Below are 24,085 nucleotides of genomic sequence, written 5' to 3'. Positions count from 1 at the left end.
CTAGTCTGCATGTTGGTTTATTTAATTGAAGTGCTTGGCTGCAACAAGAAATCAGTGTTGCATGTAGAAATACTTCTTTAAAACTGCATTTAAAGTGGAAAAAATTACAAGATGAAAAATGGCAGCACTGTGTCATACTTGTGTGGTGCTTTGGGGTGCTGTACACAAACCAAATGCAGTTTTTCATTCTTTACCTCATTTGAAGGATGATCAGGCAACTGTGAATATGCTAATGGTTTTCCTGCTGGTACTTGCACTGTGAGTTCTTCCATTTTGTGGACAACCAATAGTCCTGTTCCCACCTCATATAAATGGTACAGCAGTATTTCCCTCTTTGACTGTAATACACTATTGAGTTTAATCTTGGAGTACCTGTCTTTAACTTTTCCTGTATGAAAGTGTAATGAAGAGGAATCTTCGGGAGCTTTGGCTGTGCTAGAAGAATTATTTCCAGTAATAAGAGAGTAAAATCTTGTTTCTCTTAAAAACCGATGTGGGGTGTCTGATACTGCTGTCTAGGTTACTGGCACCAAAGGCTGTCATTTGCTCATAAATTCAAAAGATTTTGGGGTGGTCTGAGTAGTTCTCATGATGAGTACAGTTTCTGCTAGTGTGATGGCTTCAGCCACGTGTGCCCAGGTATCTCATAGGTGAGCTCCAGCTGGCCCTTCTGTTCACTGGATTAGTTTGATCAGAAGTACTATGTTGAACAATAGATCTTGCTTTTGTAAGTCCTTTCTGTAACCAAGGACTAAGACTTGGTCCCAGATCATTGGCATGAAAATACATGTTTCTACTGCTTTCATTGACTGGGAGATGAAGCCTTTAAGGAGTCCTTTATCAAGTCAAGTCAGCCTTAGGTACACTTCTCCTGAGAATAGAAACTCAGTCCTTTGAACTCAATGACACCCTATGTCATTTCTGCCTTAGCTTAAAATGGACTCTTCCCTTGCATAAAAGCAGACAGCCACAAGGAATAAAGAGAATGAGCTCGACCTGGGGCCCAGAAGAGGAGGAAAACAGACTGATGAAACCAAGGAAGGCTGTGTAAGAACAGCTTTTGAAAAGTAAAACTAATTCGCCCCCAGGTAATTTATGGCACAAAACTCAGGGTTATTTCCTAGAAGCCATGGCACAGACCCAAGCCCTGAAAAATCTGGGTTGCCTGCTTGACTAAAGGCTTAATTTTCTTAAAGACACATTTGTAGGCCAAATGTTTGTGGAGAAGCAGCAATGAGGGCAGTTAGCAGAGGCCCAGGCTGAACTCCCTCATCAGAATGAGTCATTAGGATCATTCTGTGTGACCTGTCAAATTCTGCTGTAGGATGTGGTAGTTTTGTCACACATATGGCAGATGCCTCACACAGCTGGTGACAGAAGTGGATAAGAAGAGACAAGAGGGACCAAATGGAAGCTGGGAGTGGTCATTGCTCAGCTTCTCACAGTTCTAAGGAAGTATCTGGCTGCCTTGGAAATAATTAACACTTCATAGGCCATTGCAAGGCATCGGGAGTTAGGGAATGTGTCTACAGGACATAACAGACTCATTCTATCAGTACAATTTAATTAACAAAGGAGTGATTTATTTGTAAAAATTGAGGTACCATCTACAACTTCTTCATCTGACTGGCCAGAGCTGCCCTCTATGAAATAATCCTCATGTCTCTACTCCTTGTTGCAACTTCCTATGGCCCTCACTATCTGACATGGTTTGGTGAAGAACGAGTTATAGAACTAAAGGTATTTAAACCCAAGGGCCTTGTTTGGGCACAGCTGGCACTCTGCTGCTCTCCTCTAGTTACAACAAGCTACTTCTGTTCTGACTAAAGCTGCATTCCAGTTATTCCAGATGCTGGTGGGATTGTTGTTTGGGCTTCAGGAAGCCAGACACACCAGACTAGACCATGTGGGTGGGATCACCAAGTCCAGCATGAGCGCTGTGGCTGCTCTTGCCCCAGCTCCAACCATTAAGGCTGTAAATAAAAATACATAATTATATGGGGGTTGAATAATTCAGGAGTGTAGATTAAGAACTTCTCCCAGTACTGCAGCCACTCTTGGTTCAGCAGGTGTTGTCTCTGAGCTCACTGAATGTGGCACATGCTTGAAAGCATCATTGTAAATTACTTTTCTTTCCTGTTGTGACCGATCAGAAACTCTCAGAGGGAAGAATTTATCCTCTCCTTCAGTATCAGTATTGTGCCTTTCACAACTGCTGTGAAAGTAAGAACTGATTCACCTCTACAGATTGTGTGAATGGCCAGACTGTGCTTGTCAAGTATTTTTCTTAATCACCTTTGAAGTAAAGGATTATGGTGGGTGAGTTTCACTAGCCCTATGAAATCCTATCATATGATCACTAATTAGAATGCTTGAGGAAACAGGTATTCAGTCTAAGGACATTTAATGTAAGAAACTTCAGGGTCATCTAAGCTGTCTCCCAACAATAGTTTTAACTTCAATATTGTGGTTTTAAAATGAGCAGGATTACAGGAATAAATGTGAGGAGAAACAAGATACATACATTAATCTATTCTGCCTTTAACTATATATATATATATTTATATATATCTCTCCTTTTTTTTTCTCCACACACAAAATACTAACATTTCTTTCCCCTGGTATGGCCAAAGGTGTAATGCCTGTAATAATAACAACCTCAATGTAATATAAATTATTTTTAATGATCCTCCTACATTTAGAGTATTTTTCTCATTTCCAGTTTCTAGATATTAGGGAGTTCAGGTTTTAAAGAAAACGTGTGAAAAAAAAATAGAACAGTCATTAGGCTTCCATGCCAAACTCATAACCATGACGGGGTAGATATATTTCCCTCCATTTTCCAAATTGTTTTCCTTTCCATGCCTTTCCTAACTAATAGGAATTGTTAGAGTGGGGATTCTTTTCACAAGGGCCCTGCCTGTTTCTACATCTGCCCTCACCTCACCACCATGCCCAGAGAAAAATTTAAAAATACAGGAAGCAACAAAGTGCATATATTACTGCTGGCTTATACAAAAACAGATGCAAAATTCATGGCAAGTAGTCAAAATTCTAATTATGCAGGGGATTTATTTCTTTTTAAAAAGTTCCTTCATTTCCTTGTTGTAAATATTTTTCTGACACAGCTTATGGTGAGAGCAAAGCATTCACAGGTGAACCTGTGTCTGTAGTACTTGCAGAGGAAGTTCATTCCTTCACTTTTAGCCCTGGAACCAGAGCTTCCCAATACAATCAGTGGTGAAACATGAGCATGAAATGCAGAGAAAGCAAGCACTCTTACCTCGACTAGGAGGGGAAAATTCAATCCATATTTGTATTAAATTGTTTTGGCTTAACAATAAAAGCCTCAAGAAGAATCTGATTTAATATTGCATTGTGGCAACATTCTTTATTCATTCACCACCAGATGGAGCATCACCTCAGGAAACAGGACCATACTGTGAGAAGAGACCTTTTAAGTGAACCACTGATTTAACAATCAGGAACTGGTTTTCTATTTCTACTTCGAGCTGTGGTACAAACCTTCTTGCTGTCCCTGGGCAAAGTCTCTGCCTTGAAGTTAGAACTGTAGTCCAAGACTACAGTTTATGCAATTTCTAAATTTCTGAAAGTTGGTAGAATAAGACAAGGGGGCTGCCAGGTACCTTTACTTTTCAGCTTTTTCTTTTTTTTAATCTCTTCAGGGATATACTCAGTGTGCAATAACTGAGGGAATCGGCAACCTTCAGATTTTATTATGCTCTTCATACAGAGTTCATAAAGAACACTTTGTAACAACACTTGCAGCCTCTGAAACAGTTTCCTAATCGTACTGCAGTTACTCATCAGCCTGACTTTACCTCTCCATCACCTGTCTTGACATGGGACACAGGAGTCAATTACAGAATTTGTCAAAGAACAGCCCTAAAGGTGGCCTGATGGCAATGGAGAAGAACACGTGTTCTTTCAGGCTATTTTTGGTAGGTTTGTCCAATACTAGGGTTAAGCCACATTTCTACTGTTGAAGAATTTAGGCACTGGAGCTCTCAAGGTATGTTTCACAAAAGCATACATTAAAAGGTGAAAAGGTTTTGGAAAATACTAAACTCTTCTTTAAATTCTTTTGCAACGATTATAACTCTAGTAGCTCTGCATCTTCCAGAAGACACACAATAATTTTAATCTCTCTCCTTTTTTTAGTCTAGAACTCGGCAGCTGTAGAAAGAAAACACCCTAATGAAATGAATATACAAGTTTTATATTCACTTGAGCTTTATTGGTCTGCTTGTTAACAAAGACCTTTCCCCCCTGTTGTGCATCTTCAAAATATTATTAAATCTACACACAGAGGGGGCTGACTGTTGTAAAGGAGAATTTTTTCTCCCCTTGGCTTGCTACAGCTCTACTTACACAAGTTCTTCCCTTCATTAACACTTTTAATCTGATTTCAGTTCCATCCAGGTTTCTCAGAGCAAAGCTCCTGGAACATTTGTCTGCATTTTAAGAGGACAGACTTCAGCACATTCATAAGTTAAAACAGAAGTTAAAGCTGACCCTGTGTTAGGCCTCTTTCCAGTCAAGCACCACCCTTCCTTTCCTTCCTCTCAAACACAGCAGCTCATTTGTCAGAATGTACAATTTTTATGTCCCAAAACAACACCCCTGGCTGAGAAATCCCTACTGCTTTTGTATCCCATTTCACTCTCACTTTCCTGACCACAGGAAAACAGAAGACCGTCTAATGCCATGCTACTGTAAAGCATTTGCAAAGACTAAATGGCACCAGCCTCTAACCCAAGTGCTCTTAGTATAGCTAAATCAATCAAAGCTCTTTCCTTGAGGCTGCAGGAAGTCTGAGCACTCCCACTGCCTTTCTGGAGTGCTCTCCCAACCATACCCCAGCCTCCTAATTTTTCAGACCCTGCCAACACCACATACTTGCCACAAAATGATCTGAGATCTATGGACCATTGCTGTTGTGTAAACACTGGCTCACACTATGCCAGTAGTTCTATAGATGCAGGAAGTTAAACATTTTCTCCAAGCTCCAGTCTCACCTGTCTCCCTCTTCAGCTGATCTGTGTTCAACTCTGCAGGGATTTCATTTTCCTCCCTCCGGTACTCAGGCTTCTACATGGTTCTGCCCAACTCTGTGGTTTTACACTTGGCTTCCTGATCATGTTCTCTTGCACAGACACTCATGGATACAAGAAAGACCACACTGGCCATTTGGCTTGTGCAAGAAAAACAAGGTCCAAAATCCAGCTCAATTAAACACTAGTTTTCGACAGACCTGTGGTACTACTGCGCTTCCCTAGTAGTAAGAACAAGGATTTAAAAGATGGAAAAAAAAAAAGAAAAACAATCATGTATTACAGACTAAAATCTGTCAGTTCTGGGCTTCATTTTTTTCAGGTTCCCAAGTACACAACTGAACAGGCAGTTTATCTAACCAGAGCATTTACAAGCTTCCCAAACTGTAACAAACAGAAAAAAAGCAATATCTTGAAAAATGAAAAGTCAGATATGCACTTAAGAAGTCAGAAGCAGACAGGACTACTTAATCTACGGATCAGAAAGGCACCATAATACTGACAATGACAGTTTACTTGTATTTGCATCATAACTTAGAACATTCTTCTCAAGTAATATGTTATGTTGAAGGATAAGGGCAGGTAAACGGAAAAAGAGTATGTAAATGGTTCAACCTCAATAAATGTTATTTACTTTCTTCCTCATTCAGGTACACACAGCTACTGAGCAATGTCCTGGGCCACTTTCTTAACACAGACATGAGCATTCCAGCTACCTGCTGACAAGATATGTAAAAGTGTTTTGAACACAGATTATCACTGCTAATAATTTCTGCCATCTTACCCATTTTTCCCCTTTCATTTTTATTAACTGCACACATTTTAAACCTATATGAGATATGATTGATTTTAGAATTCATTATTCCTAATGCAAGTAAAAACACTGAGGAGGCTATTTGGGAATATTGACAATAGAGGCAATTAAAATATTTCCAAAAACTAACTTTTAGATAAATGCAGTAACTAGACAGACAGAATTCAAACAACAAAACAATGTGATCCACCAAACAAAGCCAGTGAGGTTTTTTGCCCCCTAGTTACTAACAGACATGGTGAGAAGCAAATCCCAATTTGAGATTACAAAAATTGAATCAATTTCAATCTGCAACTTACTTAAGGAATGAGTTCAAAATATTTTTAGAAATGGTTTAACAATATTATATTCTTAAGAGTATTATATTATATATTATTATATATTAATATATATATTAATATTATATTCTTAAGAGTATTGTATTAACAATATTATATTCTTAAGAGTAGCATTTCCTTTGTGCTGTGCCTGAATAAAATCTTCATTAGGTTTTCAAAAGGCACAAAATACAACTGCAAGCATAAATATAACAAATTAGCAAGTTACAAGCACAATCATGTGATAACTCTACACAAATAAATTTCCTACGCTGTAAGTGAAAACTTCTTGTGGGAAATAATTAAAATGGACAATTCAGAAAACTTTACAAAAATACTTCTTTTTATTAAAAGCAGCAATTTCAAGCAGAACAATACACAGAATGTAAACATCACTAAGTCCAGCTCCAGCCTGCTGAACCTTCGAGAAAGTCTACACTAAATGCATCTACTGTACTAGCAAGTTAACAGACTATATTATAATTTGAAAATATATTTTCTTCTATGAATTAAGAAAAAGTACTTTATCGTAATCTGTCCCAGCGCCAGATACTGGCATCATCACACACAGCTATAAGGATACTGCTATCCCTGCTAAAACTGGTCTGTCGGATGGCAGCAACACATTTAGGATGAGTAAGAGTCGTACACCTAGAAAGAAAAGAAAATTATTCAGCTGCAATGTCAAATCTTCCTACTACATCATGGAGCACTGTTATTTATGTGACCTAGGAGGAATTGAAGGCAACAAGATTATGGCCTTCATGGTGTATTTTGTATTCCAAATGAGGACTTGGAAAAGCAGTTTCCTGTTCACCCACCAGTTGTTTCTCATCCACCCAATTTTTATTGAAGCAAAGACTGAAAGCTTATTCAATCACATTATTTAGGACTTCATAATCAGTGTCATTTGCCATCATTAGGAATAAAATACCAGAATCATTGACCAAAGACTGCAGCACTTCCAGGAATTTCATCCATTAATGTATTCATATATATGTATTTAGATGGATTAGATATATAAATACATAAAGACATGTATCATAAACATATATATATTATGGATAATAAACATATATATATATATAAATAGGGTATATAAAAATAAAATACATGAAGTATTTATTTATACAGCGTATATCCATTTTATATACAATGTTTTTTGGGAGTGGGTTTGTTTGGGACACTTTTTTGTGTTCAGGGTTTTTTTGCATTTGCATGTTTTCACACATACATATGTATCCACATGTATCTAAGAGACATGCTGTGAAATTACCTGGCAACAGAGGTGAGGAAGTGGAAAGCCATAGTGTTCTCTCTACTCTGTGCTGCTTGTAGCTCACCTTTATATTCACTTTTTACTCCAGTCCTGTCACCTATCTCACCTTTGTCATGTGCTACACCCACCTAGCACTTCTTCTTCTAGTGGCTTTGCAAAATTTCCACCCAATTAGCAAAAACTCTGAGAAATAAATTGCCTTTTACTGTATCTACACATGGTAGCCAGCAGAACCCAACTGGGGCCTCTTGGCATTACTATAAATTATAAATTAGTGAGCTGTAATAAACATTAACCTTCAGGAGCTCACAATGTTCATTTCCCTAGTAGTTATAATGGAAAGTAGGTAGTACTGTAAAGAATTTCTCTATTATTATTTCTCTGTTATCTGGAAAGGAAAAGTATCCCAACACCCTGCCTTAGCAAAAACAAAATAAAGTACTCACTTGGCTTTATGTGGATCTTCTATTTCTAAATCCCAAACATAAAGTTTGCCAACCTGATTGCCCAGAGCAAGCATCTTAAAAATAAAGCAGAGGATAAAGAAGTTTTAAAATACTCCCTCAAAGAAGAAAGTCAGAATTTTCTAAGGGCTGTAGAGCTGATAAATTGTGTGTGAGCATTTAAATATGAACAGCTTAATGAGCTTGTTGGAGGAGTCAGAAAGGCTGTAGAATTTTCCTCCTTCCTTCTATTTTATCAGTCTCTGCAGACAGGGGATGAAGACACCCGGAAACATATTTCCAGTGGAAAATAAATATTTATTTGGTGGAATTTTTTTCCACAGGCAGAACCCAGAATAAAAAAATCTGGAGCTCCTTCAGGTTCATACAAAGCCCCATACCCCATACAGCAAACCATTCTGTCTCTCAAACATCTCATGAACCAAGACCCTTCCTATGCCCATAAACACGTAATCAATTAAAAGCTACACACGTTCAAATACAGCAAAGTCAGACATGTACCTTCTGCCAGAAATCCATTGAAAATCTCATGTACCATATGTCACACTGGCTATAATCAAATCTCCCAAGAATGGTCACGTTTGACTCACTGGGCTTGATTTTATCTATATCATCTTCCATCTTGCCAGGTTTCCAGCAAACAATGGCATTTTCACAAGACTGAAGTGAAACAATGAAAAGAAAAATCACCTGTAAAGCACACTGCAGAATCGGTCTAACTATAAGCAAATATTTAACCTTACAGCTTCCCCAATGAAAGTAAGAAAAGCAGAACTGAAAATCTCACCTCTGCCCTTAGATCACTGTCCATCACTGGCAACCTGATGCCCTCACAGCTTTGCCAGGTAATGGGACTGCAGGGGCCCTCCCTCAGCCACTTCAGATGAAGTCAACCACATGTGTTCAAACACAATTTAATTAGCAGCTTAAACTTGTTTTGAGGACTGTTTACCCAATCCCTTTGACTAACAGGACAGTGCACAAATTGCTGGTGAGTGCACCTTCAAGGCAATTGGACTGCCTGGTTTAATATCTGCAAGCCAATGTTACTAGTGGACACAACACATTAATCAAAGTCACTCCATTATGATAACCCTCATCCCACTCTTTAGCAGAAGGATCCCTAATCAACATCTAGAGATTCCTTTTCTGTATGTTCCATGCAGATTCTGGTTAGCCAGAAACCCTTTACTTGCAGCAGAGTACAGCTGTAGGAAGAATTTTGCAGTTAAGTATAAGCTGCTTACCCACACATCCTGACAGGTGACAAAATCCACAGCACACTCCACAAAATTATTTAACACAAGGTAGTAATCTAAGCTAAGACCCAAATGCTAATAAAATTTCTAAGGTTTAGGATCCTCAGGACCAGCAAATAAATGTAATGTAGCTGAAAAAGCTGCAGCATTACCTTGGAAAGAATTAGGTCTCCCAGCCACCGTACACAGTCAACATAGTTTCTATGTATGTCTCTTGTAGAAAAGTCAGGAAAGTGAATTTTCTGGGAAACAAAAGGCCTATGGAGAAAATTGCCAAGTGAGGTTCAGAAAAACAAACACGGAAGCACAAGTGTAATTTTTTTAATAACGTTTTAACATATTTGTTAAACGTTTTAACATGTTTGTTAAAAGAACAAGCCAAACTTTTTAACAGTTTTATAACAAAGTAGATTTTGTATGCAGTTTGTTTTTCTTTTTAATAGTAATAGGAACAGTCCCTGTTTTCATCCTCATTCCTAATGAAATAACTAAGTTTCCCATGTATCTCCCATGTGCAGAGATAGTGCTGAGTAAAACTACTCCTTCAGCTGCTGAATACAATGCCTGTCACCAAATACTTCAAGAACCAATTAAAGCTCAGTCTTCCTGATGCTGCTTCTGCAACATCTGAATTGTTAAATAGAAATGCACACTTTAAAAAAATTATCATTTAAAAAAAAGCACGCTAAAAAGCATCATTTAATATTTGGTAACATTACCAAAAAAAGCGAGAGTATTTTCACAGCTAGTCTCATTGCTGAACATGTTCACTGTGTTTTAGACTCTTCAATTCTCTCAATGGTTTAACTGGAAGTTAAGATCAAAAAGTTGAAGAACTTCATAAAGGAGGATTTATCTATCATGTATCTAATTACTATGTTTACTTGATAATTTACTTATATCTGAGGTCAAATCAGAGAATGATGAAAATTAAAGATATTACTATGTAAACAGTTTTGTCCCCACCCCAAAGTCAAATAATACACAATAATTAACTACTCAATATAAGATTATTTGCCACATTTAATTACACAGATTTGATCCCCTTCTAGAAATTTTGAGATGAGATGAGATGAAGAAAAAATACTGACATCTTGAAATGTACAAAATACAAGCTTTATGATAATAGTTTGAGACATTTTCTAGTCAAGCAAAGAAATAATTGAGATAATTAAAAATAAAATTTTTGGGACTTTGAATCAGAATTCAATAAAATTCCAGTGAAGCAAACATCAGTAAGACACACAATCTAGTGAGGTTCACTACCCAGCACAATATCCAGGTCACTCCCCAAAACCTCCCAACATGGAAAGGAATGAACCTGGACTGTTGATAGGAGTATTCATGTGTTGCAAAGACAGTCAAGGAAATGAAGACTACATACCTGTTGGTTTTATTTGGGTTGTACTCATAAGACTCTTTGATAGCATTAATCATTCTCTTGGAATTAATTCTCCAGAGTTTTAGAGAGTGATCCATCCCACAGGACATGATTTTTTCACCAAGAAGATCATAATCCTATGTATATAAAATAATTTTGAGCACTCCAACCCTAGGCTGCATTACATCAACTCAGATTTTATTACATCGTTTCCATCAAAACAGCATTTTATGTGTAGAGCATGCAATAAAACTGAGTATTTCAAATAGAAAAATACTAAAAACGTAATCCAGCTCACTGCACAGCAGCACAGCATCTTAGTAATTATATTCAGTCTCCCTCAAGAAAGAGAGACATACTCAACAGCACTGACAGACAGTGAATCTACAACTAGTTCTCCTCCTTCTCTAAGTTCCCAAAGAGCAACTTTGGCAGAATTCCAGGGCTACAACATGGGTGAATAATAAAGACAGTGTCAGATTTCCTACAGATGCACCCCTCACCTTTCACAACAGGTCATACAACCATAATGGTAAGAGTTCTTAAGAACAGCATATTAAAAGTTAACTATTCTAGTTGATATTTGCTGGATACCAGTGTCTGTTCACAGCCACTGAAAAACAATTTAACTTAAATAACTTCTTTCCTTCACTACCATGTCTTTCCAGGTTTATTTGCTTATGCTTGACTTGATGAGAACTCAAGAACTTCAAAAGTGGGACCATCATGAAATGTTGCTCTTTCTAGCCCCACTGAGCCCTATTTTGCTCATTTCTAGGCTGTACCCCAAAAAAACCAGCTACTGAAACACACAGATCCTATCTGTAAGAGATGGTCACATCAATCAAACCACCTGACATTTGAAGTTGTCTATCTAAAGTGCATAAATACTTGAAACAGTATTTATGCACTTCCAGGTGGTTCTTTTTAAGTAGTTATAATACCAAACAGTGCACAAGAGGATAAAAGGTTGCTTACTACCCTTTGTAAATCTAAATCACTGCCCCACGGTCTTCCACTTACTGCACTTAACACCTCATCCCTGTGCCCTTCTACTCCTCCAAATATTGCAACCAGCGTGTCTGTCTGGATGTTCCACAGTCTCAATGCATGATCTATAAAGAACAAATAGAATTACATGCTGCTTTTTACATGTACATTTGAATAATATATTTCAGCTTAACCACTTTGAGTAACAGGTGTGTAGGTCAACATCAAAAAAAGCACTTAATTCCTCTTCTCTTTTTAGAAACAACAGAACTGCATTAACTAAAATTACTATTATAACTTACTGTCAGAAGTAATTCTGTAATTGAAAAAGTGTGCCCACCCCCTCCCCTAGGGAGAGTTTCTAACAAAAATACACTTGGATCTTTAGATCATCCAAAAAGCAAGGACAAGTCTGATCTCAGACAAATATGCTTTTAGTCAGTCATAAAAAAACAATTTTATGTATCAAAAAATACGAGAATTCCTTTCTGCAATTCTAACATCAACATTCAGAAAGGTTTGATTTTCCATTTTTTAACCTTTAGAACATTATTCTTTATGAACCACAGTCAGTAAGGAAGGGAAAAACTGTTTATATAAACAATATGTATTCCAAAGTCAATCAGACTAATCCACCTATTTAAAGGAAGTTTTAACAATTTCTAATGAAGAACCTCTAGTGTATCTCCCAATTGGAAATGGGAACACCTCTAGTGTATTTCCCTTTCAGATTCCACATGTACATTGCACTGAATTACAGCAACACCCAAAACCCCAGAAGGGACACAGGTGGCAACATAGTCCCAAATATTCTCCCTTTTTTGTTAATCTCTCAGCCAAGCAGTTTAAACAGTCCAAATATTCTCCTGCCTCATGTCTTAGTGATAGCACCTGGTCCAGGGATTGCACCTTAAAGCTTGTAGTACTACGGCTAATGTCAAAACATTATTACAAAGAGAACCTAAAAAAATAGAAACTGGATCTTTACAGACCCACAGCACCAACTTGACTATTGCAAGCATCAGAGAGCTTCCCAACTCTTGCTCTCATGAAGCTTCATCACTAAATCAAATTACACTAAAGCCAACAGTCCCCTTAAGTGAATGTTTCCAACTCAAGCATTGCTGAAGGCCACCTCCTTGTGGCAGATCATTCCCTTACTTAACTAAACAGTCAATATTAGGAAGCTGTGACTGTTAGAACTTTCTGGACAAGCCCATAGGACACTCTACCAAAAACTCCCCTCACTAATATGCTTTTTACTCAAAGTCCAATTAAAGTTCCCAAGCAACAGACAATCCAGGTTTTTCCCCACAACCATAACGGTAAACGCTGTCTGCAACATTAAGACGTCCCCACTAGATGGCAACGTGATTCAACAACTGAAAAAAACTTAAATTCAACTGTCAAGAAAGTAAAGAGCAAACCCAAGGCTCATGATTCTTCTTTCTTGAAAAGCAGCACTACTCACAATCCCTTTGCACCATAGCTGGAGTTATGGTTGTAGGCCATGGATTTAGTAAGTATAAAATACATAGCCATGTAAAAAGCATGATTTGCTCTCAACTGTCACAGTGAACTTGCTCAGTGCCATTCATAAAAAAAAAAAATTCATGAAGGTTTTTGGCCATATTGAAGACCAAACTCCAATCTAAAATATCCTCATTTATACAAAAACAACAGACGTTTTTCCTCACCTTTGCTTACAGATAAAAGAAGATTTGGATCTCTTGGATGGAATTTCAGTTCATTGATTGCATTTCCATGGCCCACGTAGTGCTGGGATAGAATTCAGAGACCAAGTTACCGTTTCCCCTCATGTTTACATGTACTTAGAGGAAAAGTGTCATGCCTTACTGAAACACAAGCTGTATCTCAAAGTCCTGAACACTCACCTTTATGCACTGCATTGTAATAGGATTAATTATCCTAATAATACCCCTGGATCCTGCCACAGCCAGAAGAGGATGGCTTGTATTGCTATCATATGTCCATGCGCAGGTATAGAAATTTTCATCTGCCTACAATGCCTCAAGTTAAGGACCACAGAATAACAGGAGATTTTTTATTTTCTTTTTTTAAACAGAATTTTATTTCAAACAAACCTGTTGCTATTTTAACCAAGTGCCCAGGAGTCTCTGCTGGATGCCATAAGAAAAAGACACAAATTCAGTTATACACCTGGAAATACCAGCAACATTGCCTTTTCTACAGATGTTGATTTCCTCACTTCTGTTCCATAACATACAAGGAAGAACTTCTCTTTCATGGCATCACCTTTGCTTGGGAATAATGAATCACAACCGAGCCCACAAGTTAATGACTTGTGTATTGCAAATGATCAACACAAATTATTAATGCCTCAGAGCATGAAACGACATTCTTAGGCTTTAAACCCTGTTCCAATTCACAGAGAAACTGAGACCACTGTAAAGCAAGGAAACATTATACAAACATTAGTGTTGAGAAGATTAAACCGATGGAGAATCAGTTTTCAAATATTTTAATACAGTCTGGTCTCTGAGTCTGCGTTTTTAACATTTTTTCAACAGGGGGATTCTAGGATGTGGGAAAGAGGCAAGACTTGGACCTAACATAAAGAATGCACCACATGAGCAAAGTATTAAATCACAGACAAAACATTTTCATGCTTTTTCCTACAGAGCCTCTTGATTTTTCATAAAGAAGAAGCAATCGTGGGTATTTAACTTAAAAGGATACATCAGCATCCACGTAAGACTGCAACAGACGGATCTCTCCTTGGGAATGACATTCATATAAAGTAACCTGGAAAAAAAAAACAAAAATAAGTAAGTGGGACAGACTGCTGCTCAGTTGTGATATTTCAAAAGGAAATCACAAGTACCCATCTATTGACTGCCTGATGAGGAGAGGTGGAGTATCTCTATGGTTTAGATTTCATCCATCATCCATTTGTTTAACAGGTGGAAATGGTTTTTTGATAAAAGAATGCCCACAGCAGTTTCAGTAAAGCACCATTCCAGGACTTGTCAGCTGTCCTTCCCAGATATTGAAGTTTATTATTTTAATTACCTTAATAAGATAAACTCTTGTTGGAATTACTTACTGCAGTCATCTCTAATGTGACTTGGTCTTGTAATGAGTCATTGATACCTTGCTTAAACTTAGTTTAACAACTCATTGAAACCGTGCTTAAACTTAGTTTAGTGTGTTCTGGTGACTTGCCAGGCAGAACAAACCTAGAAATTAAACACTTCTTATTTATTCACAACACTTGCATAAAACATATTTCTCAGGTTATTTTCAAGACTGAAATGACATCAATCCCAGTTCAGAGGAAGTCTATAAATTCACCCCACACAGGCCATTAATTTAGCTACTGAGCTGGCTGGCATCATTGCAGACGGTTCTCATCCTGTATATATCAGTACATGACCTTTAGAAAATAATAACATTTATGAAGAACAATTTCATTGAGAAGATACATTTATGCACCTCTCTTCCTTATCCCATATGTATATTACTTAACGACTTTTTTCTTTACTACATAGCTTAATTACCAAATAGCTAACATGACTTCGTAGAACAATCCAAAGGATGCAGCTGTCCCAGATAACAGATGCTACGCATCTTAGAAATACATCTGTTTATATTGTGTGTCTGTACCAAACGCAGGTAAAGGGATTGCTTGAAAACAGGAATGCATGCAGAACCACACTGAAGGGCGTATGATAAAAAAAACAGATTACTCACTCTGTTGCTGCCTACAGTGGCAAAAACAAGAGGATCACCTTCTTTACTGTGCCAGTTAAACTGCACTCCAAACAGAGGCTGGCCATGGTCCTCCTATAGGTGTAAAGTAAGAGTAGAGTTAAAAAACCCAACAAAACTCACAGGCTGTGAAATTTAACACTTTAATTGGTAAGTTTCCCTCCTCAAACTAATGGGTTCACAGCCAGTATAATTTTAGATAGTGAACAGTTACCAATCACAGTTTTGTAACATCACATTTTAGCTCAGTTGTCTTAAAGGGAGGTTTAAAGGAATATTCTGACAAATGTACCCCTCTCTTTTCTTTCTCCACCAAGCTTTTAAAAAGTAAAGGGGAAGAACTGTTGTCTCAGTTACGCCTAGAAGCTGGCAGAACTCCCAAGTTGTATTTGCAGCTCTACTATTTTTTTTCACATTTCTCAATAAGGCAATCTCTGCATCTAAGGTCATACCTATACGCATTTTCTATCAGAATTACCTATACACAAGGATTTGCAAATTCACGGGTAAGAATTACCAGGAGAGAGAAGAATTACACTGGTATAAGGATGGAGAAGTCACATTTAACTATTACATTACAGTTAGGTCTTGTAACTTTGCCACAGACACAAGGAACTCTCTCCAGCATGTCACAATATCGCTAACAAAGTTCATGTCTACAAAATGTTTTCAGATTCCCTTTTACAGTTACCAGAGAAATGCCAAGTATTATTTTTATACAACTTACATCAGTTTGGGAGAAAAAAAAAAGTAGGTATGTTTATGAATTGTGATGAATATGGTAGTGCTTGTTATTAATTGATAACAGTATTTTGGCCTGTCCTAACAGGATGTTTTTAGCAAGAATAATGTTCATTGAAGTGCCTCCCCACAGGGGACTGTCTGGGACAGTGCAGGCAGGAAGGAAGTGTCTCATGATGGCTGTTCAGCAGCCTTCAAATGGCAGCACTTCAGAGACAACACAAGAAGTACTAGCCCTGGCAGCTCTGGCCTATACAAAACCAAATAATAAATTCGAGGAGGGGGTGTGAGTAGGGAGTCTAACACTCCTTAGAAAAAGAAAAGTAAAGGAAGTCAGGAAAAAATTTAAATAGCATTATTTACTGAGAAAGGCTCTGTTATTAACAGAAATAACTAGAAGAGCTAGAAAGAGAAAGCAGAAGATCTTTCACAGATGAAGGCCCTCCTGCAATTCTTAAGAGAGACAACAACTTTAAAGCTCAATAAAGATTCAGAAGAATTGTTCAAAGCTTAACTCAAAGTATTACCCATCATAACACAAAAGAACAAACTAATGGCATTACAAGATGAGGGATATAGGATATTAGGAAAGGGAAAAGTAGCAAGGTTACTAGTAACCCCAGGACAGAAGAAAAAAGCAGGTATTCAGTATCTGTAAAGCATTACAGTTTAACTAGAAATGAAGAATGAGGAAAACTGTAAGCCATAAAATTGCATATACAAGGTCATGATTTTTTGTGTGCAATATATTTATCAATTTTACTTGGTAGCCTTAATTTTGAGTGTATTTAAGTCTTGTTTGAAGAGAATGGCTGAGAGATCAAATTCAGAATGCTAATGAAGTTTTTCCACTAATAATAACTTGGTTTCAAATTTCTGCTTGAAGGAGTTCCTGCTGCTTCTTAATAGTGAGTGCTTCTGACGTATCACATGAAGATAACACAGGTAAAATTCATGTATTCCCACTGCTTTATTACAGAGACACATTAGCAGGTTTTACATTTGTTTTTGTGGAACAACCTTGTTCTCTGTCATATGCCCTGATTCTGATAAATTTAACAAAATATGGAAAGTGAAAAGCAGTATGTTTTTCACCCTCAAGATAAGATATTTTTCCAGCATAAGTTTCAGTAAGTTTCTGATTTTCTAGGTAGGACCCAGACTAAGGTGATAAGTAGAGATATACAACAGAGCGCTACGTTGTTTCCACAGTTTATATTTGAGTACATACCTAAAGTATTTTGCAAGCTTTTTCAAAGAAAACCTATTTCCCTGGAAAAAATTACTGAGCAAGACGAATGTCTTTAGTCTACTTACTTCACCCACACTACATTTCTCACACCAAGTGCTACAATCTCCAGGAGCCTGACTGTACATATTGCAGTTTTGCTGGTGTTTGATGGATGAAGCAGCCAGGCAGAAGCTCTTGCAGGAAGACAGCAGGGTATCTGCAGAAGCTCTGCTCCTATTTAAACTCCCAACACTGGGGACAGTGGTCAGAGACAGCACACAGCTATTTCGAAAATACTTGCCTGCTCTAATTTTTGTCCCAAGTGCTAAACAATGAAGGAGCTTTTCCAAAACATTGTACTTCTAGGTGCCGTACAAGATGGCTATGCTCAGACGCCAAGTATGTGACACAAATCTGACACTGGTTTGTACAGATAGAAGTGACCCAGATACCCGTCCAAAAGTAAAATTGTGAAATGCCATCTTGTCCCTGCTATGAATAAAGGGCACAAAACCCAAAGTACCCAGGTTCTTCATGCACTAGAGAAAGAAGGCGAAAAAGAAAACAGACCTATTGCTACAAAAGCAAATAAATAATCAGTGGTAAGTTCCAAGCCTACTCACTCAACAACAACTCGGGTTCAATCAAGAAGTAAGATTAGACCTGGTTTTAGACAAAAGCAGTGAAGTCAATACTATGCCAAAAATAATCACCTGCATGAATGCCTTTTAATCTGTGTCACCCACACTGCCAGTGGGGAGCCAACAACCCACACACGCATTTCCAGTTCCCAGAAGTTGAAGTAAGCCATTATGGGCAGTGGGTTTAGTTTCATTTAGTCTCCATTACACATCAACAAGCTAAAATTCTGCGTGGCATTGGATACTGGTTCCCAGGTCAGGGGACAGCAAGTAGAAGCTGAGACAACACCAGGCTGCTTACAACTTAAGCACACACCCTAAGCAGAAGTAAATGGTAGGGAAAATAATTGCATTGCTTTAAAGGGAGCACAATAAAGCAAAACAGACATGGTTTTCTGCCAGAAGATCAATCAGCAAAACAGATATGGATATATGAGGATGTGCAACTGTGCTAGCTGTGTTAGCTGTATACGGTCATTTATAAACCCTATTTCCATTCAGCCCACAGAAAGGTTTTTCAGTACATCTTACAAGTAACTTATTACCCCAAAAAGAAAAAAAAGAGAGTTTTTTATTTCCTGTCATTTTCCAAGTTGCATTTTTGTTTTCCTGATGCTTAAATTTCATCCAAAATAACACTCAAAGTAGTGTTTAAAAAGCATATTTAGCAAGCACTGAGTTTTTCAGGCTTAGTCATAACCATTTGACACTCAAAGCAGACAGTAATGACCACATTTCTTTGTTTCCCTGAGGAAAAAAGTAAAAAAAAAAAAAAAAACAAAATAAGAGGGGGAAACCATAAGCATGAAAGTGCAAAAACATGTAATTTATACACCCCTAAAGATTATTAATTTCTATGATCTTTAAATCATGTTGATCCTTCACTAACTTCAATACTTCCATCTTACAGCATAGTTCAAAAACATATAAACTAGGGAATATATGACATGGTACTCAAAGAGTTACACATGTCTTTCTAAACCCATATACAACATTCAATCACTAGTTTTTGCCAGAGTATGCAAAGTTAGTATGGATGAACAGGAAATGGTAGAGAGGCTTCCTCAGTCATGAAGTAAAAAATCAAATTTGGATGCTACCTAATCTTCATATTAACATGCACATCTCTTATTACCATTCATTTCAGATCAAAGAGAAATGGGGAAAAAAGCTAATAAAAATACTCCACTTAATTGAAATGCTACATTTACTCCCTCACAGCTTGATTCCACTTGCACAGGAATCTGTTCCCAGGCCCTGATCCAAATCCAAGGAAATCAGGGATTGCTTCGTTTCATAGCTTGGTCTTTTGGTTTGCCCTACAGTGGGGTCTGGATTAATACTGGAGTGAAGGAATGTTTTGTTTTCCCAGAAGACACTTGGAAAGTACTAACCCTTTTCGTCTGCAGACAGAAAACAAGTATGAGTAACAAAGCTCAGAACTTGTTAAAAGTTTGAGTGTCCAAAGGCCCATGTCTGTGTTTGAAGTATGACTTGAAGCCACAAATAGCACCATCCGCGGGGGCGATTCACGCGAATCACAGGAACTGCTGCCTACCTTGGTGAAATGAAACAACTTCCCTTCCTCCTACACCCTCAAAGGCCTGGAGATAATTTTTATAGTTCAAGAACACAAGATCAATTTGTTTCTCAGATACTTTTGTCAGTGTAACTTCGTATCACAATTTCTCCACTGACAAAGCTCATTTAGAAGGTTTCCATGCTCCAAACCTTTTATCCCCTCCTACTCAGGTACCTTGGTGTTTCACTAAGCCAGCCTGAAGACAAAGTTCAGAAAGAGCCACACCATCACAGCTCCACAGTTATGCATGGAGGAATGAAAAAATACTCTTAGAGCAATTCTGCAGAAAATATCCTCTACTGAGCTACACAGATCCTCAGAGCGTTTGTCCATCTTGTTCCTGACACAATCATCCTTTATTTAGAAATCTTACAAAAATCAAATCATAAGGCTCATTTACAGCTTTTTCCACATAAATATCCCACAGAAGGCTGAGGAATGAGAAAAAGAAGAACATTCTGACAGAGTAAAATAGTCATGAATGAGAAAACTTGTTCAGTCCACCATAGTCTGTCACCAGTGCAGAAGAAAACAGCACTATGCTAGAACAGGGAGTAAAGTCCATGAATCCACATCTCTTAAAACTGTCAGGTGTTACATGGGAAGATACATACTGCCTAAATCAGGTGATAACATATGATCCCAACACTCACTATAAATTAACCAAATTGCACTACACAGTAGTTACAATAATGCCAGAGGACAGAATATACCTGATCTGGTTAACTGTGAGGAAAAAACTAAGATTGTTGGGTTGAATTGTTTGGGGTTTTTTTTCAACACATAGAAAAATCAGTGCAGGTTCTGTACTTTGCACAGAGTTGTCATAGGTTTGGTTTTAGTTCAATTTGTTTATCCAACTTCTCATATTTATCTCTAGCATCTACAGGTTCAACGAAATACATAATCACAGCATCATACAAAACTTGGCAAAGTGTACAAAAACAGGGTTAACTGCAGCACTACCTACTGTTTCCTACTTCACAGCATACCTTTTCTTCAAAATTTTGGCTATTCCATGTAAGAAAAATAATTGCTTCAAATCAGCAGGGAACATAATTGTTTAATGATATTTAAAAGTATCTAGCATGACGCTGTCTCACAGCCAACATTAACACTGCTGCTAGTAAGTGGAGCCCAGCATTCCCTGAAGCTCACACATACCTACCTTTAGGCTATTTACACATTTGAAGGAATATTTGCACTTCTTTGACTTCCATTTTCCTTTCCCCCAGCTTTTTCTTCCTGGTGCATTAGGAGTGTTTGTTGGCGTATCAGGGCGTTCGGTGTTAGTACCACTTTCAATACTAACGGCATCATCCTGAAAACATTCAAAATTATATAGAATGTCACAAAGAGACTGTTAACTGCTGTATAAATTCAACTTATCTTGCAGCACTTGGCCTTTTCACTTTTTCTTGTCATTCATAGGAACCTATCTTGGTGTAATTTAGATTCACATATTTAAATCTAATGCCAGCATAACAGCATTCCCCTCTAGAAGCAGAACATGAATCACATGAGGACTAATCCAAGAGGGAGAAATATGAACTGTGATCTGGTGACATTTCTTCAGAATACTGGTAGCTGCTCTTAAGAAAATGTCTAGAGAGAAAGCAGCTGCTTCCTCTAGAAAACGTCTTTGATCCAGATGAAATGAGTACTTCTGAAGTACTGAAGAAGAGTTGTTTGTTTAAAAACACGAGGCTTGACCCTACCAAGAACCGAGCCATTCCGAGGCTTCTGTACACCCTCGGCAGCACCACTCACAGCACGGTTCTGCAGCGGGCCAGCATTGACATCAGAAGACAAAGTCCCACCTCTCTCTTCTGCTCCTTCCCAGATATTTACTTGTTTCCAGTAAAAGATAAATTCTGATCAGCTAACTAATCCAACTGGCTCTCCAACCATTATCATAAGATAAGAATGGGGAAAATTGAAAAATAAAGGGATCCATCCAGCCACTGAGAGATTTTAAATCAGCTTTGGACACTCAGCAGAAACTACAATTTCATGTGTGGTCTGACTGCAGGGCACTGTTTAAAAGGACATTTCCCTACATCACCCATCACAGAGCACTTCACCTTCACTGTACCTGCCAACCCTGTGCTTCTGTATGAGTACGTTCAGCTTGTTAAAAATCAACTTTTTCCATTTTTTCTGGCAAAATAGTCTGTTCACTTTTCATCAGGATAGTGGGGGTAAAAGAACTCATCCCAGGCCAGGTCATTTCTAGGGCTGAACTAAGGGAGACAGAGGCAGACAACAGCCTGTCACTGGAGGAGAATCGCAAAGCTGCATTAGGAACTCCACTAGGAACATGGAATGAAGTCAACTATAAACATTAATACACTAAATACCACCAAGCATTTATTCTTTGTCCCAGTTTCAAGTCTGTATTATCAGAAGCCTGTAGAAGTGTACTAGTCTTTGTTTGCCCAACAACTCTGAAAAACAGGACATGCAGAGGACAAAAAGGAGGAAGGATACCACACAAGCCCATAAGTGTACTGCCCAAATCTGGAATCATTCCCTTCACATTGGACCCCTAAAAGAGCCAACCCTCCACTAATATTCATAACCGAGTTTAACAATTTTTAAGTTTTCCTGTTTCTTCTCCTTTACACTAAAAAAATTTCAAAGTTAACTGAATTCTCATCTCCCAAGCACACTTGACAGAATTTTAATACTTGACAAGACTGAAGTTTTCTCTGGACTAGACAGATACTATCAATGTGAGAACACTGGGCAGCTGATGTGGTTCAACTACACCAGGTATATGCAACTACCACATAACCAACAAACCTGCACATAGGACACCTGTGGAGCAGAACACACCCTTTCTCCAAAACAACACTATTATGTCAACTTTTAAACAGAATCCCCCATCTTGGAGGAGCAGTGGAGTCCAGTAACAAACTCTTGAAAAAGGAATCCCTTCACCACTGAGGCAACCCACATCAAAGAATCGTATAATCACAGACTGGTTTGTGTTGGAAAGGACCTTAAAGATCATCTAGTCTAACCCCCTACCACGGGCAGGGACACCTTTCACTCGATCAAGTTGTGTAAAGCCACATCCAGCCTGGCCTTAAACATCTCCAGGGATGGGGCATCCACAACATCTCTGGGCAACCTGTTCCACCATCAGTGATAGCCTACAAATGGCAGCAAATTAAGCCTGAACGTCTGTCACCAAACTATACTTGGATCCACAAATGCTGCTGAGCTATGAAAAAAAAAACAGAAGCGGTGGTGTGGAACATCTCAAACCTGCCTGTCACCTCACCAGCCACTTCCACAACCACTTCCAAAGGTTGTAGAGGATGTGGTCCAGATCCCTCACTTGCTGGGTAAGTGCAGAAAAAAACTTCCACACACTATAATACACAAACACAATAACTACCCAACCCCCTCCACACCAATAACTACATAAAGTGACTGCTCGATACCTTAGATTAAGTTTACCTTCCTGGTATAAAGTTGTTCTATATTAATCACATTACCTTTGCTCTGAACACTAGAATTTCACCTAGCTTAGAGATTACAGACCCCATCCCTGCTGCCTTCTGCTGACAGTAGTTTACGAGCACCATCTCCTACTTCTCATTCACCAAGGGGCTGCACACATAAACTTGTGCTGCATATTACTCTACAACGGGACAGTGAAGACACACGATGCAAAACTGCAAAAAAGATGGAAAATGCTGCTGGTTTGCAGGGAAAATTAAAAAAAAATAAAAGTTTGACGCTTTGAAGCAGAGTTCGAGACAGCCCGCTCACAGTTTGGGCCTCAAATCCACCTTCACCCACGTGGAGGCAAAGCGGGAATCTCTCTCCCAGACCCTCTCCGGTCTCTCCCACCGGGCCCTCCCTCCAGCGGCCCCGAGGGGCGGCCACCGAGCCGAGACGGGTGGGCTGAGACACCTTTCTTCTCTCGCCCCTCATCCCCTCTCCCGCCCGGGACACAGCCGAGGGGGTCCCGGTGGGCGATGTCCCCTCACGGCGGGGCGCGCCGGGGCCGGGGGCTCCCCCTCCCCTCTCTTCCCCTCCGCGCCCCCGCCCGCCCCCGGCGCGAGGCCCCGTGCCCGCCGCGCGCGCGCGCGCGCTCCCGCCACACCAGCCCCCCCCACCCGTGCCCCCTCGCCCGGCCTCACGTTCTCATCGCCGGACAGGTCCCCGGGGTTACTGTTCTCGTCGCTGCTCAGCTTCTGCTTCTTCGCCGGCATCTCTCCCGCTGGTGCCGCCGCCGCCGGGGCTTCTCCCCGCTCAGACATCTTCCCCGCCCCCCACCCACCGCCACGCAGCCGCAAAGCGCGGACGGGGAGGTCGGAACGGCTGTGCCGTAAAGCGGCCGCGTTGGCCGGGCAGGAGCCGCCACGCCGGCGGAGGAGCGCCTTTCCCGCCGCTGGAAAGCGCCTTGTCCCGGCGCTGGGAAAGCGCCCTGGCCTCAGGGGCTGGGCGGGCGGCAGGGACCCCGCTCGTCTCGGGGGGCTCAGCCGAGAGTCAGCCCGCGTGTTCACGGCGCGGCGGCACCAGCCTAGCGCTGCCTGCAGCC

At 39.3% G+C, this 24,085-nt stretch overlaps 1 protein-coding gene across 1 annotated transcript; it reads right to left on the bottom strand.

Annotated features, from left to right (window-relative positions):
* Positions 1 to 6,527: 6,527 nt before the first annotated feature.
* Positions 6,528 to 23,806, bottom strand: EED (embryonic ectoderm development). Its single transcript, XM_005516156.2, has 12 exons — positions 23,685 to 23,806; positions 20,696 to 20,848; positions 15,315 to 15,407; positions 14,301 to 14,366; positions 13,475 to 13,600; positions 13,277 to 13,358; positions 11,613 to 11,704; positions 10,593 to 10,726; positions 9,361 to 9,466; positions 8,451 to 8,609; positions 7,932 to 8,005; positions 6,528 to 6,857 (listed from the first exon to the last, which is right to left on the bottom strand). Exons 1-12 carry the CDS (start codon positions 23,802 to 23,804, stop codon positions 6,731 to 6,733), a joined length of 1,332 nt encoding a protein of 443 aa, XP_005516213.1. The 5' UTR covers positions 23,805 to 23,806; the 3' UTR covers positions 6,528 to 6,730.
* Positions 23,807 to 24,085: the final 279 nt, after the last annotated feature.

Source organism: Pseudopodoces humilis, chromosome 2 (genome assembly GCF_049639895.1).
Source record: "Pseudopodoces humilis isolate 2021_Gansu_Grassland_sample_001 chromosome 2, ASM4963989v1, whole genome shotgun sequence".
Classification (NCBI taxonomy): Eukaryota; Metazoa; Chordata; class Aves; order Passeriformes; family Paridae; genus Pseudopodoces; species Pseudopodoces humilis.
This window is presented reverse-complemented; position numbering and strand designations above follow the sequence as displayed.

Coding starts and splice junctions, on each gene's coding strand:
- EED (XM_005516156.2), bottom strand. CDS start 23,804: ATGTCTGAGCGGGGAGAAGCCCCGGCGGCGGCGGCACCAGCGGGAGAG. Junction 20,849..23,684: donor ACCTGTCCGGCGATGAGAAC/GTGAGGCCGGGC, acceptor GAATGTTTTCAG/GATGATGCCGTTAGTATTGA. Junction 8,006..8,450: donor CAATGGATTTCTGGCAGAAG/GTACATGTCTGA, acceptor TTTATTTTTAAG/ATGCTTGCTCTGGGCAATCA.